Here is a 24,362-nt window from a genome sequence, read left to right on the forward strand (position 1 = left end):
TTTGTAATATTTATTATATATTATCTCACTTAATATTTACAATTCTTAGAAGCAGATCTTTTAAGTCCTATTCTTTCTATTATTATCTGATTCTGAAATATTATGAATACTTTTAGGTATTTCAGAGGTTTAAGTTGGGGACAAGAGAAGTAGAATAATTATCTTCAAATATTTGAGGAGAGAATGGATCGTTCTAGAATGCACAGAAGAACTAAAACTAATGAGTAGATGCTATAAAAGTCAGATTTCAATTTGGTATAAAGAATGGTCTAACAATTAGAGTTAGTATGTTTTTTTAAAAGACAGAGTTCCTCAAAACCATTAAAATGGAAGTGGGATTATTATGGCACATGTGAATCAGACAGTATTCTTACAGAGAAGAAAGTTGTTTAGGATGTCCTTTTAATTCCATAAAATAAATAATTCAATTAAATATTTACTCTTCATGCTTTCATTCACCTCTGATTTTCTTTCCCACTAGTAAGAGTAAATTTGTGCTATATGGCCAAAATTATTATTACTATATTTCCCTTACAATCCATTATGTTAGACCAGGATTTCTCAACTATGACATTACTAACAACTTGGATTGGATAAATCTAATTTTTCTTTAATAGTCTGGAGGTCTTTTTTATTTCTCACACCTCTCATGCCCTGAATTCACAGGGAATGGGTTCCAGCAGCTCAAGCACCTTTCCATTGGTTCTCACAAAGTGTGCTTCCCTAAGGGAGCAGGCTGGTGCTTCAGTGGAATCCAAGTACCTTTCTCTTTGGCTTCCTTTTTTCCTGATCATTTTCTTTTTTCACATTTCAGGAAGCTATCTTAGCTCTTAAAGCACTTGATATGCTCTTGGCAAGTATCTTACCCTTTGTTCAATGCCAACTGCATGCTGGGTAACATTACAGTCTATTCCAGTTTTGCCATGGTAACATTTGTCAGGCATTCATTCTTGAACATTGCCCATTCCCTTAATGGCTACAATATCACCTTTCCTGTAGATCTGCATGTATGTGACCAAAGGAACATCTGCATGTTTTCTAAAAGGCCTAGAGAACACACAGGGGGTGCCTCTCTTTTCCTTCATGTTGGTCATTTTTGGCAACTTACTGGAAGATGGTGGTTCTAGATAAATCTTTCTTACAGTGTAAGGGGGGTACTATCCTGTGCACTGTAGGGTGCTTAGCAGCATTAATAAAGTCAATCTACACTCTCCCTCAGTGGTGACACACAAAAAGACATTGCCAAATTCTGAGGGACAAAGGGTACCATCATCCAAAGAGTACCATTGGTTGAGAACTACATTAGGGCCAATCATCTCGACAAATTCATATGGTCTTCAAGGAAACCAAGTTTCCAGAGATAAGAGGCAAATTGTGCCTCTACAACAGGAAATATATAACAATGTTAGGCCAGTGATAGCCTATTTTGTGTGTGTGTGCGTACAGGTGCGTGCATACAGATGTGTGTATGTCATATCAATTTCTTTTTTTTTGTTTGTTTGTTTGTTTATACATGCACTGGGTACAGTCAGAAGCGTGGGAGGGTGAGAGAATTCACCAGAGCCAGAGCGGGGAGCAGAACAGGCAGAAGGACCGAAGTACACTGCTGAGGGGAGCAGCGGGCGGCAGGAGAGGTCTGCGCGCCATGCGGGACCCTCCTCCGGTGGCCAGGGAGCAGCCGGGGATCGAACCGGCGCCGCAGAGGCCGCGGGCAGCTTCGCAACCCAGCGCTCAACCGCTGCGCCACCGGGGAGGCCCTGTCATATCAATTTCTGTGGCCAAGTTACTAGTAGTTCTAAAATTAAGCAAGGAAAATATATCTGTCCAATGTTAAAATTTTGGAAAAATCCAGGCCTCTCCTGGTGGCGCAGCAGTTGAACGCTGGGTTGTGACGCTGCCTGCAGCCTCTGCAGTGCCAGTTCAATCCCCAGCCACCAGTGAGGGTCCCACAAAAAAAAAAAAATTGGGGGGGGAAAAAATCTCACTTGCATCATTAAAGGCATATTTCACACCTTTCTCACAACTTTTTTTGATTCCTAATAATTATATGATTATTAATTTAGTAGTAGCTAATATTGCATTCATAGTTACAATAGGAAATTTCTACTTCTATTATATCCTACAAATTTTTAGTGCAACTGAATCCAATGACATTTAATAAATATCATTACTAAAAGTCATGGTCTACATAACAGACACTATTACACATTTAACAAGAAACTCTACTTCAAACTCCACTTGAGTTAGACAGCTGAAACTGAAAAATCAGCACAAAACCTTTTGAATGGGGAACATAACTGGTAACTACAAAGTAAAGCCATACTTACCAATCTGGGCCATGATCTGACAAAGAGCAATTTGTTTTAAATATGTGGATTTCCCACTCATATTTGGCCCAGTTATGATCAAAAAGTTACTCCCTTCCGTAATATAGGTATTGTTGGGAACAGGTTTTTCCACAGATATTTTTTCAAGAATGGGATGCCATCCCTGCTTGATTGCTAAAGTATCGGTAAATTCTGGCCGAACTAAGGAAAAAATGGTTTTGAAGGATTAATGTATTTAAAGAGTCTGTGGTAAATATACATTTTATACCAAACCCCTACCTAATCCTTCTAAGTTATAACTGATGTACTCCAATCACCATCTCAACTTTTATTCACTTTCAGGAAATCCTAAGATTTAACTCCCTCTCATTGTCAGGGACTGCAAAACAGTTTATAGCATTTTTACATTTATGTAGATTAAAAACAATTAATTAGCATTGATAATACTTTTAAAATAACTATTAATTGCCCAAACTATAGAATTACATGTTTTCTTAGTGCTTATCTTCAGCAATATTGCAAATTTGGCATACATAGCTTTTCAAATGAAGTATGAATAAAATGAAACCAAATATAAAAGTAATTTTCTAGCCAAACCCTTAGAAAATTTTGTCTAAAAGAAAATCTCAGAGGATAGAAAAGAGCAGACAACACAAAAGATATTGCTAATTTATAGAAACAAATAATGATAGGGTCTCTGTGGGTACATTTTGGGGTGAAAGAAGGAAGAAAAGGGTGTGAGGACAAATAAAAGCTACGATGCTTATTCCTCTAGATGAAACACAAGGAGGGCGTCCCTGGTGGTGCAGGGGTTAAAGTTTCAGCACTATCAAGCTATAGCCAGCCACTGTGGCATGAGTTTGATCCCTAGAGGGGGAGCTGACTCACATGGCACAGCAGACCTTTCCTGTCTTGCCCACTGCTTCCCTCAAGCAGTGTATTTCATTGGATCCACCTGTTCTGCTCCCCACTCTGTCTCTGGTGAATCCTCTCACCCACTTTCCACACCTCCAGCCTACACCCCAGTTCCTCTATGCATAAATACAAATAAATAATAAAAAATAAAATAGATGAAACACATGGATAAACCTGAAAGCATTCATTTGAAAAGTGAGACTGATTAAGGGGAAAAAAGCTTTTCTGTTGTTTTGTTTTTTTAAATTTAAGATCTTTTTTTAAAATATTTTATATAATTCTTACATCATTTTTCATTTTTGCACAATGTATGCATTTTCATTTTGGTTATATTCCCCATACAATTGCACCCCCCTTATTTTGACCCTAACCAAAAACCTAAATAAAGAATCAGGAAAAAGACGAACTATAATAAAGAAAAAAAGGTTTTTTAAATGAAATATGAAAATACTTTGTATACTTATTCCACACTACTAAAATAAGTGAACATAATTTTGGAAATGTTACTGATAATTTTAATTAGAAATTTCAATATTATTCATGATATTAAGTCTACAATTATTCAACCTTAATTATCATATATTAGTTCTTTACATTTGAATACTTGAGTATGTTTATTACTGATAGTTGTATTAAGAAATTTCAAGGGAATAACTTGAAGTATTCATTACATATTTAAAAACTACTTAAAATTTATATTCAAAAATTCTGTCTATAGGTTTGGGAAACAAAAACAATTTCCTGAACTTGTGATACTCATATCTAAGGACTAATTTAGAAAACACTCACTTTGGGTATTCATTTCTCTAATAAGTATTAGTCATACTACTTCCAACGAGTTTTCAGATTTCAGCTTTATAAATTTGGACTATCATTTTCACCAAGGAGGTATTTCTGTGCTCTTATTTTGAGAACTTTTAAAGTTTCTTGCAGATTTTTCTTTCTGAATTGTCAATTTCTTTTTAAGTAACTTTCTAACTTTTAAAAGAAATGTTAAGGCTCACTTCACTATCTCAATTTTGAGTCTAAGTTTAGAAACCAGCCAAGAGACTGTATTTCAGGTAAATAAAATGTAAAACATTCATGACTGTTGTATAAAATTGCTTGAACTGAATACAAATTTCACTATGCTACATATTTATTCCAAAAAAGTAACTCACCATAGTCAGAAAGAGTGCAGGCATGAGCAAATGACAGCAGCATATCCAGCATTGACACAGTGTCAGAGAGTTTGTATAAACAATGAATATGTTCATAAATCTCACTAAGCAGTTTGCACACTATCCTGAAAGTACATGTTTGTTTAGACAAGGGATGTTTTTTAAAGAAGGATATATAATGTAATTGTAAAACACTTTAAATTTATTGCCTGAGGTAAAACAGCATTCACAGTTGAGTTGTACACTACAGATAAAGTTCTTTATGCAACTATTTCATTTTAGAGATGAAGAAATGGAAGTTCATACTCAAGGTCACAGCTACTTAGTAGCAAAGAATCCATCTTCCAGTGTATTAATACCACTTTTTTGAAACTATTGCTTTTATTAAGTACTAATAACATGGATTTTAATAAAAATATTTCATAGAAATCATCTAAAGCCCTCACTATATTTCAACAGATACCATTTGCTAATAACTTTGTGGTTTTACAAGTGTTAAATTCAACACAATAATATTTCTATTATCTCTGTTTCACATTTCTAATATCTCTACCAACAACTTCCTCTCTTCCTTTCCCCTCACCTTTTCTCTCCTCCCTCTCTCTCTCTTCCTCTCCCTTTCCCTCTCCCTCTCGTAATGACATAATTTAAGTCTTTCTGTGGCAGTTTCATATTGTGATATGTTTTTCCCTTACAAGGAAAACATATGTTCCCCAAATTTACTATATATTATAATCTCTTTGGTCTATAACCTGAAATTGTTTTGAGAGCCCAACCTTTTTCTTCACCACCTCAACTCACCAATTCAGAATGTTTCATTTCTTATTTCTAGTTATACTGGCGCTATTTCATGAACAGCAAGAGACTGGCACTATTGTAACACTCTATAGAAATATTAGGCATGAGGGCTAAAGGTTTACATTATAGAAGAAGAATAAATAAATGAAGCCCAAAAGAAGCCCATGATGTGCCAAGTTCTACAACATGGGAATGTATACTACAGAAGTATTAGTTACAATGAGTTCTTTTAACAATTAGATTTTCCCTCAATTTTCTGTGAAGCCTTGTGATCCCAATCACAATGACAGGACTTTTAAGGTTAACTATTATTCCAAGAAATGTTCTTTCTTTGCTATAATCATAATCTTACAATTTTCTGTATCAGACAACAAATCAGTTATAAAATGTTTCATAGTGCCTCAAATTAAAACAATTTAATTCAATATTCAAAAATTTCAAGTGCTCTTACATGTAAGTCATGTGATATATTTCTCTCAAAGACTCTTGGCATCGTTCATTCATTTTAATTAAATCTGCTGATGTAAAGCTGTAAGAATTTTTCACTTTAGAAATCTGCTAGGAAATTTGAAAAAACAAATGTCAAGGTATGTGTACATGCTTATGAAATAAAACAAAGATTTTAAACAACAGAAATATAGGTATTCAGGTTAACCACTCAATTTTTGAGACACAGTATCACAAAGAAAATCCCAAATAATGTTAATAAAAGAGAAAAGAAGATCACTTGTAAAGATAAAGCAGGACTTTCCCAACCTCATCGATCAGACATGATTATTTTTACAGGTTTTAAAGTGGTCATGTAGAAATGCTAAAGTACTACCTCTTATAACCAATATGCATAACAGATATCAGTAGTCCTCAGTCTTATCTCTGACCCATCACCCTTATCTCACCTTACCACCCTTGCCCCTTATCTGAACCTTACTCAATCCCCATTACTAAGTCTCAACCCATTCTGTATTTCATCCATCACTCTTCTTGGTAATGCAGTATCTATTTAAAAGCCCTGAAAGTGAAATAATTTGTCAAAAGGTACCCCCTGGGAGCTGAGAAGGCAAAGATTAAAGTGGGTTCAAATTATCCAACCTGGGATGTTGTGGGGAGTTAATATGCATGTAGGAAAAGATATTTCCATAGTACAAAGGTCGATATTGGATTTTAAGGTAAGTAGATTTCTTTACTACAGGACTTTTCAATCTGTAATAGAAAGATGTGGATATGGTTCAGTACTTTCCAAATTTCTTTGATCAAATATACCTTTTATCTTTATATTAAGGTTCCAGAATTGTGTGAAGCACTGTCCTTAATATTTCTCAAAAAAAAAAAAGTTTCTAAAACACTTTTAATTAGATTAGCTATTAGATAGCAGGGGTAGGAGAAGCAATATACAAAATTATTCAGAAATTCGGAATATGAAATTCTAGGAGTTCCTGACAATATATAAATGCAACTCTGTAAAATCAGAAACAATAATTTTCTAAACAAAATTCCAGAATGGACCTTAATAAACTCTGAAGGAAGTTTATCACTGGGTAGGGCTGCACAATCTGTAGTCATCTGGATGAAAAATCCTCTAGCAGAGCTAAAACTTGTCCTTAAAGGAAGACTGTATTTTTCTGCAAGTTGCGATATCATTCCTAGTGACCAGAAATAAGAAAAACAAAAGCAAGACATTTTAATGAGAAAATAACTCTTCATCTGTTAAAAAAAATCCAATGATTTTTTTCTTGTTATTTTATACATATAATTATATAATACATACATATCATAGGAAAGTGTTACTACTCTTATTTTGTTTAAAAGTAACATATATTATAGAATTTTTGAAAAGTTAGAAAAACACAAGTTGTAATGTGATTAGTGAAGTAATACATGTGAAACACTTAACACAATGCCTGACACACAGAACATATAAATGTTATCTGATACAAAAAAAAAAAATGGCCATTTTCCTACCTCTCAGACACAAGTATTCTTTTTTTTTAATCATTTCTGTTCATTGTTTTAAATATATATATATACATTTTAATCAAGTACCATTATTTTACATCCTTGTCAATTTTTTCACAATATAGGATTTCTCCCTTAGAGAAGAAGCTATGCTCACCATAGCTCTCCCATCACCAAAGCACCATAATCCACCACCATATTTCATTTTGTGCCCACCTCCTCACCCTTACTTGCTCCCATCCCCCTTCCCTCCTGGATGCCTCAGATCCCTCTTTTAAACTCTAAAGATTTTTAATGTCTAAAATATGTAGTTGTTTTAAGAAAAAAACATTGTAGTACAAAGGCAGTCATTCAGGTAGGAAATTTGAAAGCAAAATAAATTGTAAAACTTAAAAATAAAAAGACCTTTTTATTCTCTGTATTAGTAATATTGGTTTTTGTCACTCATTCCACTTTTTTTTGGAAAGGAAGAGAGTAATCACATAAATTACTGCAATCACTAATTCACAATAAGAAATTCCCTTTACATATAATATATAAAACAAAATGTTCCAAAAAGGAAACAGATGATTCATCAAATAAAATTCTTTAAAAAATTTCCTATCAACTGCAAACTCACTACAAATAGCTGCAGATTTATATCTTTAATAGATGTCCATTAAAACTTGAACATTACTTGAAAAAAACTACAACTTCACTTCTCCAAAACTTTTCCTGCCTTTCTCAGTTGGCACTACCATTCTCAGGCTACAGATCTCAATTAGCACCAGTGACTGTATTTCCCATTACCATATTTACTCAATTATTAGCTCCTAGCAATTTTTCCTCCAACCTTAATATTTCTCTCTTCTCATACACATTTCTATCACTAAATAACGCTTTGTTAAACAGTTAACTTTAATTTTTAACTCTCTATTGCTCCATTCAAATTCATTTAACATATCTTGACCTTACTAATTTTTACTCCACAGAGCAAAAACAACTCAGTACTTCTTCATTCTCCTTGATAAACAATACAAACTCCTGGTCTTCAAAGACTAAATTCTGGTCCCCAGTCTATATTTATGATCTTACCTCTACTGACTCTGTAAGGGAATGTCCTATTCCATGCTAACAAATTTTCTGACTTACTCCTTTGAGGTTTCCTTGCCCCTTTGTGCTTCAATTTATATGTACCACTATCAATATGTAAACTCCTAGGCTGTTCTGTGCACAAAAAATATTTCCACCTTCTATACCTCCACACCAACTCATTCTCTGACCCTTCTAACCTGATACATTTTTCTTCATAAATCTTATATCCTCGTGAAGTTACATGTGACTGATATGTCAATATTGATATTTATGTATAGACATACACATGTGTGCATATGCATTTCTTTATAGTCTGTCTTGTCTACCATAATGTAAGTTCCATGAGGACAGAGACTTTGCCTTGCTCACTATATTTCCAGTACCCAGAACAGTCTCTACATTTAGTTGGAGCTCAATACATATTTGTTAAATGAATTACTGTACTGGCTCAAATGCCTCTTCCTAACAAAAATGATTCTCCCTCTAGTGAAATCTTTTAATATTGGTTGCTTGCATTTTTCATTTAATTTATTTAAGTTTCATTTAATTTATATTAATTTTCTTTTCACTTAATTTAAGTGTAGAAGGAAAAATAGATCTAATACTTTGAGATATTTATTTTTAAAAAGATAATGCATTAACTTTATCTGTTTTGGCAAAAAAAATTAAAATATGTATGGTTAGCTAGCATCAGCAAAAAAAAAAAATCAAAGTATGCCATCACAATGTTTGTTTTATTCCTAAAAAAACAGAAAAGTATGCACAAATAATTAAATTACCTGCTATGTCATCTACAATCTCTGTATATGTTCTTCTAGATATATCAAGAAATTCATTTATGTTAGACTTTACTGCATAGCACTTCTGAGTCCTCATGTTCAAGCATCCTTTCATGTACCTTGCATCATCATTAACTACTGTTTTAATCTTTTCAAGTATTATTCCAAACCTTAAAAAGAATATTATAGACAATAAGTAACCTATGCTATAGTTAGACAGCAAATAACATTTTCTTGAAATCACTAGTGAAAGTTATTGTGAAAATATATAATTAAGCAATGTATATAATTAAACTTAGATAAGGTAAAACTCTGACTATGCCAATTTTTAACTATTTTTGTCAGTCAAGAAAATATAAAACAACTAGAGATCACCAAGAACTATACATGCTAATAAACAGATCTCCCAAATTGAACATATTCCCATGAGGATAAAATATATCCTTGAAGAAATTATACCAAAATTCTGTCTTTTTACTCATACTATGTATTAATCACTGTGTTGGGTGCAGGAATTCAAAGGATTAACAAACTGTACTAGCCTTTGGCTGTGGCAAGGGAAACTAAACATAACTTGTGAGACAGTAGGACTAAACCTCACCATTATTAGTAATTAATTACAGTGACCATAAAAACCTTGATTCTGGAAACACCTATTATCCTAACTTGTTTTATTCTGTTCTATACTTTTTTTTTCATTTTATTTTATTTTTTTAAGATTTATTTTATTTATTTATACAAGCACTGGGTACAGTCAGAAGCGCGGGAGGGTGAGAGAATTCACCAGAGTCAGAGCAGAGAGCAGAGCAGGCAGACTGATGAAATACACTGCTGAGGGGAGCAGCAGGTGGCAAGAGAGGTCTGCGCACCATGTGGGACCCTCACCCGGTGGCCGGGGATCAAACTGGCGCTGCAGAGGCTGTGGACAGCTTCCCAACCCAGCGCTCAACCGCTGCGCCACTGGGGAGGCCCTATACTTTATTTTTTTATGCATTTGATTATTATTAACCTCAATGTGTGACCTCATACAAGATATGAACCTTAAATCAATAAAATAATAGGACTTAAGAAGTTTTTTGGTCAAGAATCAATTTGCCACTGCTAAAAATAATATTAAAATTAAAGTGAATTTAGATATTCTGTATTCACAGCTACTATTTTTTGTTACATTAGGCTCTTAATGATCTAACAAAAGAGAAGGATATGTTTTTATATCTGTCTTTCCACAGGGAATGACTAAAAAAGAAATACTAAAAGTATGTATTATTTCAATTTTTAATTTAATTTTAATAGTCCATTAACACAGATACTCAGTAAGTTATACTACTTATTGGTATTATAAGATGAGAAGCATAATTAGAACTTGAATAGTTTAAAAGTTCTCTTAACTGAGTACTTGTTCCACAGAACACAATTAGAGTACATTAAAATCAATTATGATCAGGAAGAAAGAAAATAATCTGATATTTTATTAACAAATAAAAGACAAATACCTCTGGTCTTCCAAGGAACTATAGTATGCTCTTAATAAAGGTGTATTGCAGTTCTTCAGCGCAACCTATTGTAGAATAAAGACAATTAAGGATAATAAAGGATGACATTTTTAAAACATAACATTATACATTCGTTTAATACTTTTACAGTTCACCAAGTACTTTACTGCTTCATCTTCTCATTTATATATTCATATCAAATATTTTAGGCATGTAGGTGATGACAGATGTATCTTTCCCTTTGTCCAGATACAGAGCTGACAGTTAACAAGTAGCATCCATTATTACACTATTAAGACTTTTATTTTTCTTAACTGCCAACTAATTGTTAACATCTAACTACTTTGGAGGTAGGTACTCAAGCAGCTATTGTACAGTTAGGGTATATTTAATTCCATCTTTGTGATAAATACAAATTAAAGAAGTGCTTTGTACATTTACAAATAGGGCAATTTTTCCATACTTACATGGCAGAAATTGGGATTCTATTTTGTATAATGGAAAATGAGTGGTAACTATTTGAATAAACAGAAAACACAGTTAACCTGACTTCTACTTCCTATTTTAATTTGCTAAGCAGCAATGGTAATGATAAATTTCTTTATTATGAATAAAAAAATAGTATTTACATGCTGATTAAAAAGGAAAATTCACAAAAGCATTTAAAAAAAGACATTTAAATCCCTCCTAACTCTATTACCCTTTCAGGATAAATAGTCTAAATATTATGGCCTATTCCCTGTTGCTTCTTCAAACCAAAATTTTTCTATCATTGCATGTTTCTTTTCTTCTCCACTTAACATTACATCATAAGCATCAGAAACTTCATAATAGTAAAAACTTTTTAATGATTCATAATATTCTATCCTGTGGAAAACAAATAGTCTCTTCTCCTGATTATTGGAGTTTTATGTTAGTTGTAATTTCTCACAAATATAAATAATGCTGCAATGACCACCACTGGGTATAAATCATAATCATCAATTCTTAATAATTCTTTTAGACAGTATTATGGAACCAAAAGATGCATGCTGTTAAAGATTTATTTATTTATACAAGCACTGGGTACAGTCAGAAGCGCGGGAGGGTGAGAGAATTCGCCAGGGCCAGAGCGGGGAGCAGAGCAGGCAGAGGGACCGAAGCACACTGCTGAGGGGAGCAGTTGTCGGCAGGAGAGGTCTGCGTGCCATGTGGGACCCTCCTCTGGTGGCCAGGGAGCAGCTGGGAATCGAAGAGGCGCTGCAGAGGCTGTGGGCAGCTTCGCAACCCAGCGCTCAACCTCTGCGCCACCGGGGAGGCCCCCTGTTAAAGATTCTTTTAAAGTACATTAAATTTGTAATCCGACCAGCTGCTTGTGAAGTTGCTTGTTTTACTTTTCTCTCATTAACAGAAAGTTGCATCTATTAAGAAAAAAGCTTTTCTTCTTTGATAGATAAGAACCATGGTTTTAATTTGCATGTCTCTAATCGTCAGATTGAACTTTTTGATTCTACTCATTAACCACTGTGATTTCAGATTTTTGGTCATTTTCCGTATTTTCATTAGCAAATTTTCTTTTTTCTTTTTTTTTTTTATAGAGGCATGTTTTATTTATTTTTATTTTGTTTGTTTGTTTATACATGCACTGGGTACAGTCAGAAGCGTGGGAGGGTGAGAGAATTCACCAGAGCCAGAGCAGGGAGCAGAGCAGGCAGAAGGACCATAGTACACCGCTGAGGGGAGCAGCGGGCGGCAGGAGAGGTCTGCGCGCCATGTGGAATCCTCCTCCGGTGGCCGGGGAGCAGCCGGGGATCGAACCGGCGCCACACAGGTCGCCGGCAGCTTCGCAACCCAGTGCTCAACCGCTGCGCCACCGGGGAGGCCCTCATTAGCAAATTTTCTAATGAAATTGCATGAGTTTTATGATGACAAATATTAACATTTTGTCTTCCTTTATTATAAATTTTTCCTAATTTTGTCTTTTGCTTTGCCTTTGATATTTCACAGCAAAACCCCCCAGTTTGGAAGCATCCCTGGTGGCGCAAGGGATTAAGCACTGCACTAAAAAGCAATCTGCAGCCTCTGCAGCATGAGTTCAATCCCCGACCAGGGAGCAGCTCACATGGCGAGGCAGACCTCTCCTGTCTCGCCCACTGCTCCCCTCAGCAGTGTATTTCAGTCAGTCTGCCTGTTCTGTTCCCCACTCTGTCTCTGGTGAATCCTCTCACCTCTCCCCCCCTGCATCTCTGGCCTCTACCCCAGCTCTTGTATGCATAAATAAATAAATCTTTAAAAAAAAAACAGTTTTGGGGAGTTACTTTTCATACTTCTTTCATTCTAAGAAAGATGATGACACTTTTAAAATCTTTTACCAAATTGTTTTCATTATATATGTTAGAATGAACTATTTCACAAAATTCTTCCACACTTTTCATTATTTTTTTCTTTTAAAAGAGCTGTTCTGTCACTTTAATTTAAAACACTGTTTTAGACAGTGTATTATTTAAAAATATTAATGAAAAAATAATTTTGTAAGTATCAGAGTAACAATTACTTCAGATAACAGTCATCAATAAATACCAAAATCAGTGGATGAAAGTTTGATGACCGAAAGATATTTACACAGTCTCTAAGTATCTCGCCACAGATTACTTATAACTTACCATGACAAAAACTGATCAAAGTTATTAGTCAAAAATGAAGAAATCAGGGCCTACCCTGATAATTAGGATAATACTATGTGTGTATGCTGTGTGGGTAAAGGGATAGAATATAGGAATTCATTATATTACCCTTGCAACTTTTTTCACGTTTGTAATTTTTTCAAAACAAAGTTAAAAAAACTGATGCTAGACATGTTTTTGCACAATATAGACACATTTAAATTACCTTTAAAGGATCCACAAGTTCCAATGTATGTTTTAGGTATATTAAATTTGTTATCTTTGATTCAGCTGCATTAACCTATTAAGATAAAAATCCAAATTTGGACACTTTAAGTATTTAATATAAGAATTGGTTTTTCTCTCAAACATTCTTTGGTTTGTTTTCTTCTCGAGCATCCTAAGCTGATCATATTCCACATATTTTAATGTCAATCTACTCAGGATGCCAGTATACATAATAGTTAGAAATTACTAACCCATTATTACAAGCTTAGGGCACTAGTCTCCTCAAAGTTGATAATAGGGAGAGTTTATTTTATTGTAACTAAGTTTCATTCCTTTTTTAGTGCTTCAGGCCAGTTAAATCTACAATAGTGATAAGAGATAAAGGTCAATCCTGAGCAACACCAAGAGACTAAGATTAATTGTAAAAGACATAAAGAGCAACCGCAGATAAGTATTTGAAGAGCTAAATCAAAACCTCCCAGTTAAAGAATACAAATACCCCTCGTTGGATGCTGTTTGTGCAATTTTTATAATTTTAATGGTATCAATTAAATTGTACCACCTCTGAAGCAAAGCACTGGTACCAAACCTAAGGAAATGAAGAATATTCTCATGTATATGGACTTATTTACCAAAATAGACATGAAGAGTTAAGATATTACAATTATAAAACACTTGAAGTTTTTTATTTTTTTGAAGCCTCCTGATATATCCTCATCGCACAATACCTGGACTATTCTGTGATCAAATAGGTCAATTTAGAAGAGATACAAAAATTAATATTGTTAGCCCCAAAACAAATTACCTCATGCTCTCACTTAATGGGTCACTGAAACAAACTGGAATATTAAAAACTAATTTACCAACCAGAAGACAAGTATCATCACTGTTACTAAAGAACATCACCCCAGAATTTCCAAACTACTCCTGAAGACCAAGAAGGAAGGAATAACTCTATCAAGTATCAAGTTTAAATGAAGTTAGAATAACTAAAATAATTAAGAAACTCTGCTATGGACAGAGAGATCAACGAACAGAATAGAGAGTCTAGAAAAAGGTCCAATCAAATCCAGGCACTTGATTTATGACAATGTGTGACTTCAAAGTAGTAGGGAAAGAATAATATTTTCCATAAACAGTAACATACATTATGAGGAAAAGTGAAATATAGTCCCTTCTACATATCACATATAAAAATCAATTCCAATGAACTGTAGCTCTAAATATAAAAAGTAAAATATAAAAGAGTAAAAAATATAAAAAGTAGATCTAAATATAAAAAGTAAAAAAAAGTAAATATAAAAAAATAAAATATATAAAGCATCTGGAATATAACAAAGAATATTTTCATATTCTTGGGGATATTCTAACCAACTTACAAAAATTTTAAATTGATTATCTGTTATCCACTAATCACAAGACCAAATCAATAGCCAAAGTTGTTTACATCTTCCCCATGATCTGGTTTTTGCAGGCACAGAAAAATCATATTACAATACTTCCAATCCAAACTCCAACATTTGTGTTTTGATTGTCTACTGAGTAGAGGGCATTTCCACCAGCAACTCCCTTGTACTGTAGTAAGAAAGACTTCTGCATTGTTTTCCCCTCACTCCTGACCAAACCTGGTACTTCCCCATATGACCCCACATGAATTGCTCCTTCCTCTCAGTAACTATAAATAATAATAACTCTTTTAATGGCATCAGTATATCAAGACATTGAGGTAAAGACTTTTCTTTTTTAAAGACTTATTTTAGTTTTATATTTAAGAGCAGGGGGATGTAGGGCAGAAGTGCAGGGGGTGAGAGGATTCATTAGAGACAGAGTAGGGAGAAGAACAGACAGATTTACTGCAATACACTGCTAAAGGGAACAGCGGGCAAGACAGGAGAGGTGAGAGGTCTGCTGTGCCATATGAGGGTTAGCTCCCTGGCTGGGGGTGGAACTCAGACCATAGGGGTGATAGTGCTGTAACTTAACCAGGGACGGTAAGTCACCTCCTAGGCCACTAGGCCACCAGGAAGGTCCTTGGGGTAAAGACTTCTTAAGTAGAATGCAACAAACACTGAGTTTACTATGTTTAAAATAAGAACTTTTATTCATCAAAAGCCACCATTGACCCAGTATATGTTCTCCAAAAGCAAACTTTGAAAGTGTGGTAAAATAGTTTACTTGAAGAGTAATTCAGGAAGCACAAACAAGGAAATGAGGAAGTAATAAGGGAAGAAGGCAGCAATCCAGGATGCGCCAGTGGTCCAGTTACCACTGTGACTAAATCCTATGGCAGACCTCTAGGGGGTGGTATAAACTATCTCCAGAGGTAACTCCAAGGTCAGGAAAATGAAGTATTTATTTCCTAACTACTATTCAATGTTAGTTAAGGCCTATTAACAAGGCAACAATTCCTAATTACCCTCTAGTCTCTCCTGAGGTGAGAGATGGTCCTCGGGCAGTGTTTCCGCTGCTTGCAAGTAAGAAGCCTTCCTCCTACCAGAAAAAGAATATCAGAGGTATATGGACATCACCTCCACAATACTGAGTGCAAAAGTCAAGCAAAAAAGGAGGAAAAGCTATTTTCAGCACAGAGGCCAACCCAGGGGCTCATACTAAAAGAAATTCTATAAATCAAAAAAGATAGCAGGGGAAAAAACTGGTATTAAGGTAAATAATGTCAACTTCTAAAACATGCCACCACTGCCTCCATCACCACCAATCTCAAAGGCTGGAAATGATTATTTTGTATTTGTTCACACAAAGTCCAAAGTGGTTCTGATTTTAGTAGAAGGACAACCTTTCACACTCATTCAGAGACCCAGGTTCCTTCTACTCGGTGACTTTATCGTTCCTCTCCCACATCCTCTGCACCTATCTAGAATGGGGCAGGAAGAGAGGTCTGAGGTGGCTTATCACTTCTACTCACAATCCACTGGACATAACTCAGTCACTTCTTTTAGATGGGAGTTTGAGAAACATAATTTAGTTATATAGGAAACAGATTTTTCAGAACATGTGGCAGTCCTGCTAGATGAGGTGGGGGGCTGCTGAAGGTTGAAGTCTGATAAAGAAGGAGAAGTTACAGAAAAATTTCTCAGAGCATGAAAAAACAAATGGATAAGGAAAATACAGAATGATTCCTGAGTAGCCTTACGGACCCTTGGAATACATGAGAGTCAAAGCTGGCAGTTTTTAGGGAGGAGGAAGGAAGGATGATCTGATTGACAATAAGGAACAAGAAGGATCTCAACTCTAAATTCCATCCACAGTAGGAGGAATATGAGAAGGAAAACAACCACCCCTTAAGAGGTCTGTAACACAGCCAAGTCATAAGTTTCTGTTGGAGGAAGATGGCAAAGAAAAAAGGAGGTTTTGCTGATAACTAACCTTGAGTGCCAGAGGGAAAAGTAAAAGGGTGTCATGGATGGACAGGGGTGAAATAAAGACAGAAAAGCTGATATAGAGAACTACAGGAGAACAGAATCCCAAAATGAGGCACACTTTGTGTGTACTAAACTTCTTGTGGATAGGACAGGATCAAGAGGAAATTACTCCTGATGGCTCAAAAACAATAGTGGTCCATATGAACATGGTTCACATAAACACTGAAAGCAAAAACTGGGAGGCAGACCTTGAAAGAAGCAAGTAAAATTCTAGGACTCCAACTCTTGCTGAAAGAAGCATCAAGTTTTGTAAAGAAATGATCTTATTCAGAGGACACATGAGCAATCACTCTTGCAAGTGGTGTAGAATATCTTTATCTCTTGCAGTCTCACCAGAGTCTGTGAAGGAGTGGTTCTTAATTAGGGAAAACTTTGCCTCTTTGGGTGACATTTAGCATTTTTGTTGCTACAAATGGGGGCAATGTATTGATATCCAGTGGACAGAAGTCAGAAATGCTGCTAATCATCCCACAATGCATAACTGCAAAATACTTAATCAGCCCCAAATGTTAATTAGTGCCAAGGTTGAGAAATCCTGCTTTAGTGTCTTACAGACATTCTCATAATCTCTTAAATCCCTATTTGTCTTTGTTTCCCTCTTCAATCTCCCTTACCCTTACCAGCGTTAAAAAAAACAAGCTATCAAGAATCCTGCATTGCATGAGACTAAATGCTGCCAATACCACATTAGCAGGGAAGCAGATCCTTGCTTGACTGGGTACTTTATAAGAGTATACAGCCCTGCTCTGGTGAATTCTCTCACCCTCCCGCGCTTCTGACTGTATCCAGTGCTTGTATAAATAAATAAATAAATAAAGCTTAAAAAAAAAAAAGAGTGTACAGCCCTGGATAACACCTTAACTGCAGCTTGCGAGAACCTAAGCAGAGACTCAAGTTAAGATATACATAGATTCCTGACCCATAGCAACTGTAAGACAATAAATATGTATAGTTTAAAGATGTGACATACTATGTGTAGTTTTAAGATGATAGTTATGGCCATTTGTTTAAAAAAATAGAATATCAATACAGTATATCACTTTACAGTTTGCTTCTTCAAAGTCAGCAAGAGAGTCTCTCCATGGAGAATGGGAGACAATTTTCTATTGGCCTTGTGCATTTCTGCCCATCTTATGAGTAGAAGCACAGTCTGCAGAGTCCTTTAAAGGATTTTGTACAATGAATTATAGCTTTGAAAGATATAATGCTTCCTTCCAGAGCAAAGGAAAAGTCTGCTTGTAGTCTTGGAAGATAAAGATGGCATCTCCCTCCAGAACAGCAGACAAGCATATTATTATCTATTATACAATACTCAGGATCCTTAAACTAGGCAACTCTCTCCTGCACTGCATGTGTGGATGTCACCTAGTCCTCTTCACATTGCATTGTAAGAAACTGAGCTTGTAGAGTCAGGGAAAAGAAAATGCTGATACTCTGGCTACTGCAATTGTTGTAAGTACCAAAGTGCTTTCTCTCTGACCAGGAATCTCATGTCTCCTGTCAACATCTGTGAAACTATGGCAAACTAGCTTATCAGCTTACAAATGGTATAGAATATCAGATCTCCTACAGTGCTCAATAATACTATGCTATAATTCTTCATTGTTTTACCCATCTCACATTGGATTAGAAGTTCCTTCTGATTAGAGATTTACTTCTAGTTGTATTCCTAGCACTTCTCACAATGCTTGATAAAATAAATCACTTGGTGAATGAATGAAAGAAGCCATGTATACTATAGATCTGTTTATGGCAGTCTGATAGCAACTGGAAAAAAGTCAGGACATTCTTAATGAAATATATTAAATAGCAATGTTATAATATTGTTAAAAAATAAAAAGACATTTTTTGTTAATTAAAATATGAAATTTAAGCTTTACTCTTAGTGAACATTTATGACTAGGAAATAGGCATTTTCTAAAATCAGTATTCTTAAGGGGAAAATATAAAAACTCCTCTTAGGCAAACAATTCCATACTAGACATTTTCAGAAAACATTCAGCTCATTCAGGAGTTTAAGCTAATCATCATTCAGCCAACAGAACATTTAGTGCATTCACAAGTTTTAGCAAATCATGCAATTTAACCAGCACAAGTCTAAACTAATTTAGTAAATATTGTGTTTAATTAAGAGATATATGCTTATATTAAATGAAGAAAGTGTCTCATTTAAAATATAGCTCCAGATGGTTAAGAAAACAGCAACTGAGAAACAGTATAAGGAACACTGGAATTTATGAATCATGTATGAAGTCAATATACTGCTTAAGTTCCTTAAAACTTAGTAAATCTCGTCTGAAAAATATTTTAAAAGTCTCTACAAAAGACAGATGGGCTGGTTACAAAAAAAAAAAAAAAAATTGCAGCTATGAGCGCTCCTCTCCAAACTAAAAAGGATGGAGAATAACACTGACCAATAAACCCCTTAGAGAGCTAGTTACAAACTGCCTTTTCTGGACAAGTAAAGATAATTTCAAGATTCTCTGCTTATATATAATTACATTAAACCTAGTCCAGAGGACTTTTCTAAAATCTGACCATCAATTTAACTCTCACAGCTAACTAGCTAATCACAGAAATTTCTCAGTGACTTAGTGGACTGAACTGATAGTCCCTTCTTAAAATAACCAGAAATGGTCTAATGTAAAAATATAGAGTAATAATCCCTACAGATAATAACACTAAAATATGAAGCTGGAGTCTGTATACTATACATAATACAATTTGACAACAAAGAGACTTCTCTCAGATATAACCTGATTACCTCTTTCCTATAATAAAATAAAGCCTTTTCTCATATACTGTTAAAGCATGAGTTTGACTCCCTGAAAAGATATAAGGTCTAAACACTGATTACCTCAAAATGTGATCTTATTTGGAAAGGGTTATTGCAGAGACAATTAGTTAAGATGATGTATACTGTAGTAGGGTGGGTTAATTTCATATGACTGTTGTCTAAAGGACAGCCATGTGAAGACACAGTTATACACAGGGAGATTGCCATGTGACAAGGAAGAGAGTGAAGTTATATAGCAGCAAGTTGATGAACACTAAGGATTAACAACAAACCATCAAAAGCTAGAAAAAGTCAAGAAAGGAGTCTCCGGGCCTCCCTGGTGGCACAACAGTTGAGCGCTGGACTGCGAAGCTGCCTGCAGCCTCTGCAGTGCCGGTTCGATCCCTGGCCTCCAGCGAGGGTCCCACATGGTGCGCAGACCTCTCCTGCCATGCCTGCTGCTCCCCTCAGCAGTGTACTTCATCAGTCTGCCTGTTCTTCTCCCCGCTCTGGCTCTGGTGAATTCTCTTACCCTCCCGCGCTTCCGACTGTACCCAGTGCTTGTATAAATAAATAAATCTAAAAAAAAAAAAAAAGAAGAAGAAAGAAGTCTCCTACAGTTTTCAAAAGGACTATGACCCTGGATTTCCCATTTCTAGCTTCCAGAACTGTGGCAATAAATTTCTTTTGTTTATAGTCACACTGTGTATAGTATTTTGCTTCAGCTGTCCTAGGAAACCAGTACACATACTAATTATTTGAAGAGAGTAGCCATTTCCTGTACCTATATAAATTGCATTTGTCTGTATAGAACACATAATTCTGTAAGTAAAATGGTTTAAAATATTTTCTATTCATTCAATAATATTTTAAGTAGTAGCATTTGACAAAAGATCATAAGACTAACCGTAATTCTTTGTGTTTATATTCATAATTGATTACAAATTTGATTATATTTGATGATTATATTTGTGTTTATATTCATAATTATTCATTTTGTAGTTTCTGATAGTCCTAAAACACTGTCTCCAAAACACTAAACACTGCTAAACAAATACAAATGAAAAAAGGTTAACGACACACACTAACCTGACATATACAAAAGTGAAGAACCCTCCAGAAATAATTTTATTTTAGTATAAATGCTTATTAATTACATAGAGAAAATAGCAATTTTACAGTGAAGAAGTCTGGTGAATACTGCCTCATGTAAATGAAGCAAACATCATCATAATGGGAAAAATAAACTGTGAGTCATCTGATAAGATGGAATGAGAACATGACCTCACCTCTGTGCTATTCTTGCAAAAGATACGTTACTTGAATCTAATAATGAGGTAACATCAGACAAAATCAAATTGTGGGAAAAAGCACATCTGCAATTTTCAAGTATCAAGGTCATAACTGACTAAATAAACATAAAATAAAGGTGATACTTGATTCTTACCTGAATCCTTTCACTATAAAGGACACTATTGACAAAACTGACAAAACTTGAATGGAGTCTGAGAATTAAATGATATTAATCCATTATTGTTAATTTCCTTACTTTAAAGGTTTGTTGTGGTTAAATAGGAGAACATCCTTGTTTGTAAGTAATACTAATGTATTTCAGTGAGACAGGAGCACCATGTCAACAACTTAACTCTTAAAAGTAAAACATCTCAGATATGCAGTCTCACTCAAAAAATTACTAGAGAAATGTGCTCCACAAAAAGGAGAGTGTCAGCCAAAAGAAAGACATGGGACACAAAACACAGGAGATCCAACACAGGAGAAACAACTATGATAAACCTGGGATAGTAGCTGTATACTAGAGAACTGGGGGCACAAATCCAGATTGGAACAAATCAAGAACCTATGGGAGAGATCTCTTTCAAGAGGCTGAACCTAACTGAATAAATCTAAGATGAATGAATATACTAAAAGGATATTAGACAATTGGGAGAAAGATCTATGCTTAAATTAGTCAAATATACACTTAACCAAAAAGAAAATCAGTTATTAATTCTGGGGGAGAAATACAAAAAGTTGTGTAGATTCAATAGCATGAATTGCCTTAATTTTGATGCAATTAAAGTTATCACCATACTGGCTGATGGAAGGGGGGGACATGTCCACGTTTAATGTTCATGGGAAAAAAAGATAGGAAAAAAAAGTATATACTCATCCTTCTTGTAGGGAATTAACATGTAAAAAGGATAGCTTCAAGAAATAAAAAGACAATCCAAAGAATGGTAGAAATATCTGTAAATCATGTATTCAGTAAGAGACTTATATCCAGGAAAAATGAAAACATCATGTACAAACTCAATAAAAATGGCAAAGGAATGAATAAACATTTCTCCAAGGAAACTATACAAATGGTTGATATGTAAATGAAAAGAAGCACACCATCTTTAGTCATCAGGGAAATATAAACAAAAACCATGGTATACCACTTTACGCCCACTAGGATGGCTAGAATCAAAAAGTCAGATAATTACAAGAGTTGACAGGATATAGAGAAATCAGACCCCTCACAGACTGCCAATGGGAATATAAAACAACTCCATCAGTTTGGAAAATAGCCTGGGAGGTCCTCAAACAATGAAACACAGAGTTATTATCAATTTCACTAAGTATATACCACAGTAAATGAAAATGTATCCACACAAAAATATGTAAGTGATATTCATAGCAACATTATTTATAATAATTAAAAAACTAAGATGGTCATCAACTAATGGACAAACAAAATGTTCTACATCTATAAAACAGGGTATTACTTATCAATAAAAAGTACCAAGTATTGATACATGGTACAATATGAACCTGAAAGCATTAGGCTAAGTGAAAAATTCCAGTCACAAAAGTTTATATATATATGATTCAGGTTTTTCTTTTTTTTTTAAGATTTTTTATTTATACAAGCACTGGGCATAGTCAGAAGCGCGGGACGGTGAGAGAATTCACCAGAGCCAGAGCGGGGAGCAGAGCAGGCAGAAGGCCCGAGGTACACTGCTGAGGGGAGCAGCGGGCGGCAGGAGAGGTCTGTGCGCCATGTGGGACCCTCCTCCGGTGGCCGGGGAGCAGCCAGGGATCAAACCGGTGCTGCAGAGGACGCAGGCAGCTTCGCAACCCAATGCTCATCCGCTGCGCCACCAGGGAGGCCCTGTATGATTCAGTTTTATGAAATATCCAGAACATGCAAATCTAGAAGGACAGAGTAGAACAGTGACTGGTAATAGCCAGAGGAAGAATATTAGGAAGAATGGAAAGAGAGTGTTAATAGGTACGGGACTGCCTGTGGGGTGATGAAAATGTTCTAAAATCCAAAGTAGTAATTATTATATAACTCTACTAATATACTAAAAAGGATTGATTTGTATATTCTAAATGGGTGACTTATACACTATGTGAATTATAGCTCCTAAAGCTATTATCTTAAAAAAGTTAACTATGGAATATATGCAAAAGAAAATGTATGGCAACAATGGCACAATAGTAGGGAAGGGAGAAATAGCAATGTTCTGTTGTAAAGTTCTTAATTTCTACTTTATTGATGTATAAGTGATATATTTAAAGTGTACATCATGATGATTTGATTCATAAATACATTGAAAAAGGATTCTCCCATTCAGTTAATTAATGCATCTATCACCTCACACACACACACACACAAACACCCACACACACATACATATACATATAATTTTTTGTTAGTGAGAAGATTTAAGTTCTAGTCTCAGCAAATTTTTTTAAGATTTATTTATTTATGCATACAAGAGCTGGGGTACAGGCCAGAGATGCGGGGGGTGAGAGGATTCACCAGAGACAGAGTGGGGAGCAGAACAGGCAGACTCACTGAAATACACTGCTGAGGGGAGCAGTGGAAGAGACAGGAGAGGTCTGCCAAGCCATGTGGGTTTCTCCCTGGCTGGTGGGGGATTGAACTCATGCTGCAGAGGCTGCAGATTGCTTCACAGTGCGGTGCTTAACCCCTTGCACCACCAGGAAGGCCCTCAGAAAATTTAAAGCATACAACAAGATTATCACCAATAGTCACTAAGTTTTACAATAGATCTTCAGAGTTTATTCATTTCATAAATAAAAACTTGTGCCCTTTACCAACCTCTCCCTATTACCACGACCCACTAGATGCTGCCAACCACTTCTACTTCTGGTTCTGAGTTACACTTTAAAAAAAAAAAATACTTGACATATAAGTAATACTATGCACTACTTGTCTTTTCCTGCTTGGTTTAGTTCACTGAGCATAATGCCATTTATATTGTTGCAAATGATGTGATTTCCTTCTTTCTCTTGGCTGCATAGTATTCAATGGGGTATTGTTTGTGTACGTGTTTGTGTGTGTACTACTTATTCTGTATTCATTCCTCTATTGATGGATACTAAAGTTGTCTGTGTAACTTTTCAGTTGTGAATAAAGCTACAATGAACATGACCCATTGCAGAAAATTTAGATACCCCCCCCCAAATCATGTCCTCATTTCCTATGGATATATTCCTGTAAATCGGATTGCTAGGTCACATGGGAGTTCCATTTTTAATTTTTTGTTAAACCTCCCTACTGTTTTCCTAGTGGCAACAATTTGTAAACCCAGTAACTGTGCACAAGGTTCCTTTCCCCCCACAACCTTGCCAGAACTTGTTATCTCTTGGCTTTTTGATGAAAATTATTGTAGCAGGTGTGCAGTAATAGCTTATTATGGGTTTGATTTGCATTTTCCTGAAGACTATTTATGTTGAGCACTTTTTCAGGTATCTGTTAGTC

The 24,362-nt window shown here is 35.2% G+C and overlaps 1 protein-coding gene across 1 annotated transcript in view; it reads right to left on the bottom strand.

Annotated features, from left to right (window-relative positions):
* MSH4 (mutS homolog 4) overlaps positions 1 to 24,362 on the bottom strand; it is a gene marked incomplete at its 3' end in the record, with an annotated part of 71,126 nt that overhangs the window by 20,723 nt on the left and 26,041 nt on the right. Inside the window, exons 8-14 of the mRNA XM_084244308.1 lie at positions 13,368 to 13,442; positions 10,500 to 10,564; positions 9,007 to 9,176; positions 6,704 to 6,840; positions 5,652 to 5,755; positions 4,403 to 4,527; positions 2,328 to 2,528 (exon numbers count right to left, since the gene is read on the bottom strand). Of these exons, the coding sequence (XP_084100434.1) occupies positions 2,328 to 2,528; positions 4,403 to 4,527; positions 5,652 to 5,755; positions 6,704 to 6,840; positions 9,007 to 9,176; positions 10,500 to 10,564; positions 13,368 to 13,442 (877 nt within the window). The remainder of the gene's footprint in view (positions 1 to 2,327; positions 2,529 to 4,402; positions 4,528 to 5,651; positions 5,756 to 6,703; positions 6,841 to 9,006; positions 9,177 to 10,499; positions 10,565 to 13,367; positions 13,443 to 24,362) is intronic.

Source organism: Talpa europaea, assembly GCF_964194135.1.
Source record: "Talpa europaea genome assembly, chromosome: 9".
NCBI classification, from domain to species: Eukaryota; Metazoa; Chordata; class Mammalia; order Eulipotyphla; family Talpidae; genus Talpa; species Talpa europaea.